This window comes from Penaeus chinensis, chromosome 21 (assembly GCF_019202785.1).
Source record: "Penaeus chinensis breed Huanghai No. 1 chromosome 21, ASM1920278v2, whole genome shotgun sequence".
In the NCBI taxonomy this organism is placed as follows: domain Eukaryota; kingdom Metazoa; phylum Arthropoda; class Malacostraca; order Decapoda; family Penaeidae; genus Penaeus; species Penaeus chinensis.
The window spans coordinates 995795-1000794 of record NC_061839.1 but is presented as its reverse complement, the minus strand read 5'-3'; the positions used below and the strand labels follow the sequence as shown (position 1 = coordinate 1000794).

At 45.7% G+C, this 5000-nt stretch overlaps 1 protein-coding gene across 1 annotated transcript in view; it reads left to right on the top strand.

Moving 5' to 3' along the window:
- Positions 1 to 1663: 1663 nt before the first annotated feature.
- Positions 1664 to 5000, top strand: part of LOC125036628 (IQ and ubiquitin-like domain-containing protein) — a 25329-nt gene continuing 21992 nt past the window's right edge. Inside the window, exon 1 of the mRNA XM_047629391.1 lies at positions 1664 to 2778. Within this exon, the coding sequence (XP_047485347.1) occupies positions 2302 to 2778 (477 nt within the window). The 5' untranslated portion in view covers positions 1664 to 2301. The remainder of the gene's footprint in view (positions 2779 to 5000) is intronic.

Genomic DNA, 5000 nt, shown 5'->3' with positions numbered 1-5000 from the left:
GACAGACAGACAGACAAACAGAGAAAGAGAGAGAGACAGATAGATGATATATAGATAGATAGAGAGAGTGAGAGAGAGAGAGAGGAGGGGGGGGAGAGGGAGTGAGAGAGAGAGAGAGAGAGAGAGAAGGTGGGGGGAAAGAAAGAGAAAGAAGGAGATAAAAAAGAGAGAGAGGGGGGGTGGAGAAAGAGAGAGAGAGAGAGGGAGGGAGAGAGAGAAAGAGAGAGAGAGAGAGCAAATGTAAAACGAATTGTTTTTTCTTGTTATTTATTACTGAGAACATAAGAACGACTTCATCAAGTAGATGAAATTACTTTATTCATAAAGCTTAATTCAAGATCATCAACGCGCTCGTGTGTATATACATATGATCCTTACTCTTTGCCGTTATTCATTTGTTTTATTTTTTCCTTTTTATTTTTCTTTATTTCTTTTTTTCTCTCATTTTTCATTTTTATTTTTCTCTCTTCCTTTTTCTTAATTTCTGTTTTATTTTTTTTCTCTTTCTTTCTCATTATTTATGGTTTCTTTATTTTATGGCCTCTTTCCTTAGCTATGAAAATAAGAACAAAAAGTATTACAAATATCACATTGAGATAATAACACGTACTTTTAAATAACAACGATTATTTATTAAACGAAGCACTGCTATTATCTCCCCCCCCCCCCGGTATCCGTCCCCCCCTCCCCCCCTTCCCCTTTCCCCACCCGATGGTTTCTATGGTAACGGATGTAAACAACGAAAGCAGTATTACCAATACCCAAATGTTTCAGATATCCTTTTATGGATTGTGTTCTTTATATTCTATCTGTGTTTTTTTTTTCTGATGTTTTGTATTTTGTTGAGGAAAATATAAATAAATAAAACAAGGTGAGAGTGTGTTATAAATGAGATGAAGGAAGAAGATATTCGTTTGTCTTTTTTGCGCGGAAGACAGGGTGTCAACTCCTGGCTTCCTGTCCGAGGCTGATAATATCTGATAAACGCGCTCAACACTGTACACATCACCTTGTATTATCGCGGGATTTAGGAAAATAAGGCAACATGAGTTATTGATATTTTCTATATATAAAAAAATGTTGTATATATGCGATGGGATGTTCCGTTATCACCGCGAAGATAAATAAGTCTGCGGAAATTCATCCTCAGGATTGGATAACGAAAAAGATTTAGAGGGCTGCGAAGTATTCACGTAATAATGCACGATCGTTGACAAGGACCAATGAAAAGCCCGGGACGTGGTCGAAACGATTTCCTATTGGCTGAATGAACCAGCCTATGGTATCATGCAACGCTGACGGACCAAGTCAAATATTCCTAAAACTTCTTCAAACTATAAATATATTCCCAAACTGGCTGTAATCTCGAGGGCGAAAAAATAAGATAAATAAAAATCCCACAATACCGAGGCTCCTGACGAGTCTGTCTGCCCAAACTGACACGAATAAGACGCATGATTCCGGACAGAAAACAAAAGAAGATCGAGATTTTAGGTCTCTAATGATTTCATCGGGATTATTCGTGCGAGGCAGGAGGGGAAGGGATGGGGGAGGGGAGGGGAGAGAGGAGGGGACCTTAGATTGAGGGGAAGGGAAGGAGAGGGGGAGAGGGGAGAGGACGACGGCGACCAGAGCGTGTAGTTTAGTAGGGTGTTAACAGCAGGTGTGACGGGAGTGTTTGTGACGGCTGCCCCCACAGAACACAGAATAAAACGATCCATCATCACTTCTCGCTCCGGCCGGACGTCCTTTTGCCGGGATATCGCTTGCCGCTCCTCCCCACCGGAGGAAAAGAGAAGGGATATAATAAACAATAATTTAGGGGAAGAAAGAGCTGCGACACGAGAGCCAGCGAAGCCAGCAGTCCAGGTCGAAGGGAAATGGCCAGCGGACATGGGTAGCGAGGCGGCGAGAGGGGGCGCTGTGGCCAAGGGCATCTCGGCGTGAAAGAGGAGGAGGAGGAGGTGGAAAAGGAATAGAAAGAGAGGAAGAGGAGAAGGAGAAAGAAGAGGAAGAAGAAAAAAGTAAAAAGACGTAAGAGGGAAATCGGGAAAAGAAGAAAGTACAGTCTATAAGTAATAAAATGAGTGAGATGTGGTTATGACAAAGCCTCTTGAAATAGCAGGACACGCTGGAGAGCATGAAGAGGAGGAGGAGGAGCAGCAAGAATGCCGGGACATGGAGCAGTAGGAAAATGATCAGGAGAAGAACAGGAAGAAGGAGACTAGAGAAGGCACAGTGAGGCAGACGAAGGAGACAACACGAAGGTAACTGGCGGCCAAAGGGCGATTCCGGAGGGAGATGATGCCTTCTCTGGAGCTGGTGATCACGAGCGAGGGTCAAGGCGGGTCGGACGAGCAGGGGGAGGAGTCAGGCAGCAGCACCACGCCCCCGCCCCTGCTCAAGCAGCCGCCCCCGCCGACCCACACTCGCGCCGCCGCCGCCTCCAAAGCCGCCACGAGGAACTCTTCCACGACCACCTCCATCGCCATCACGACCGAGCCGCAGGACCCCCGCCGTGATGACCGCCTGGTCGTTACGGAACTGGACGACGTCGAAGGCAACCACCGCCAACAGAACAGGAAAGGAAGGCTCGCCCTCACCGTGGGTCAGGACGACTTCGGTGGAGGCAACTATGGCGAGGACGAGGACGAGGAAGGGGACGACGGGGAGGAGGAGGAGAGGGACGACCAGTACCCGTGGGCGAACCCGCCCGACGGCATGACTGACCCCGGCAATGGTCGTCCAGGGGTCCACGACCAAGACGACGGCATTGAGGTGAGTTGACGGGGTTAGCTTCACCGTTGTGGGACTTCACGACACGAGGAAAGAATGGTCACGTGAAGAGAACCTACCGGTCGTCGGAAATATTAACGCTCACCCAAAAGGGCAATGTTTTCACCGAGTCTTTCTTGACATCACGAACGGTGGTTAGTGTCACGGCGGATAGCTTATTAGTGCCACCATGACTTCAGGGCAGAGCGGAGAAACTTTAGCCAAAGGCGTTACTGTGAAAAGACTTTTGACAAGACGTCGGACAGTGAGAATATTTTTGAGAGGGAGAGAGAGTGTTTTAGATTTAGAGACTTAGAAAGGGGGGGGGGGGAGGGAATGAAGGAGGAAAGGAAGGAGATACTTTGACTATGACAAGAGTATTGAGATGAATGTTATACCTCAAGAGGATGAGGTAACATAGGTCATCCTCACCCCCCTAGTGAGAGAGAGAGAGAGAGAGAGAGAGAGAGAGAGAGAGAGAGAGAGAGAGAGAGAGAGAGAGAGAGAAGGAGTGGGACAGACAGACAAACAGATAGACAAACAGGCAGACAGAGTAAGAGACAGACAGATAGAGAGACAGAGAGATAGACTGACTGACTGACAAAGTGATAGACAGATAGACACACACAACAAATATGAAAAAAAAACACAGTCAGACAGGTACACAGGCAGACAGAAGGGACAGATAAGCACACACACACACACACACGCACACACACACACACACACACACACACACACACACACACACACACACACACACACACACACACACACACACACACACACACACACACAAACACATGATGAGTGATAGATAGAGAGATAGATACACAGGCAGACGGAATGGAGAGACTAAGAATTATGAAATTGATCTAAAAAAGGGTAATAAACCAAAGGTAGTGATTTACTAACTGTAGTCTGTACACGTTAGTTCAAGAATTATGGAGGTTTATGACAAGTGTTTTAAATACTGTAATCGAATCAAATTTAATGCATGTGAATAGTTTTTCTTCGTTTTTTTTCTACTTTTCTTTTGCCTGCATCATTTTTCTTCTTCGTTCTCGTCTTCTTCCCTTCTTTCTCTTCTTCTCCTCTTTGTTCTCCTTCTTTTTTTGCTTTCTCTCCACCCTCTTTATCATGCTCTTCTTCCTCTTCCTTCTTCATCCTTTCTTTTATTCTTTTTCTTTTTCTGCTTCCTATTCCTCCTACTTTTCCTCCTCTTCTATCTTCATCGTCTTTCCTATGTCTTTCTTCTTTTTCTTTTTTTCTTTGTCGTCATCTCTTCCTCCCCCTCCTCCTCCTCTTCTTCTTCTACCTTCCTCTTCCTCATCTTCCTCCTCCTCCTCCTCCTCTTCTTCTTCTTCCTAATCCTCTTCCTCTTCCTCCTCCTCCTCCTCCTCCTCCTCCTCCTCTTCTTCTTCTTCTTCTTCTTCTTCCTCTTCCTCCTCCTCCTCCTCTTCTTCTTCTTCTTCTTCTTCTTCCTCTTCCTCCTCCTCCTCCTCCTCCTCCTCCTCTTATTCTCCTTCTTCTTCCTCCTCATCCTCCTTCTCCCCTTTCTCCTCCTACTTATTCTCCTTATTCTTCTTCTCTTTCACATTCTTCTTCTCCTTCTCCCTCTCATTCTCATTCTCATTCTCCTTATTCTTCTTCTCCCTATCTTCTTCTCCTTCCCCTCTTCTCCTTCTCATTCTCCTTATTCTTCTTCTCATTCTCCTTCTCTTCTTCTTCTTCTCATTCTTCTCCTTCCTTTCCTCTCCTTCCTTTCTTCCTTCTCATTCTCCTTCCTCTTCTTCTCATTCTTCTTATTCTTCTTCGCCTTCTCTTCTTCTCCTTCCCTTCCTCCTTCTTTTCTTCTCCTTCCCTTCCTCCTTCTCTTCTTCTCCTTCTCTTCCTCCTTCTCATTCTCCGTATTCTTCTTCTCCTTCTCTTCTTCTTCTTCTTCTCATTCTCCTTATTCTTCTTCTCCTTCTCTTGTTCTTCTTCTCGTTCTCCTTATTCTTCTTCTCCTTCTCTTCTTCTTCTTCTCATTCTCCTTATTCTCCCTCTCCCTCCCTTCCTCTCCTTCCCTTCCTCCTTCTCTTCTTCTCCCTCCCTTCCTCTCCTTCCCTTCCTCCTTCTCATTCTCCTTATTCTCCCTCTCCCTCCCTTCCTCTCCTTCCCCTCCTCCTTCCACACCTGGTCGTATTTCCACTTATATCTGGCCCGCGCAGGTTCAGTCTCCC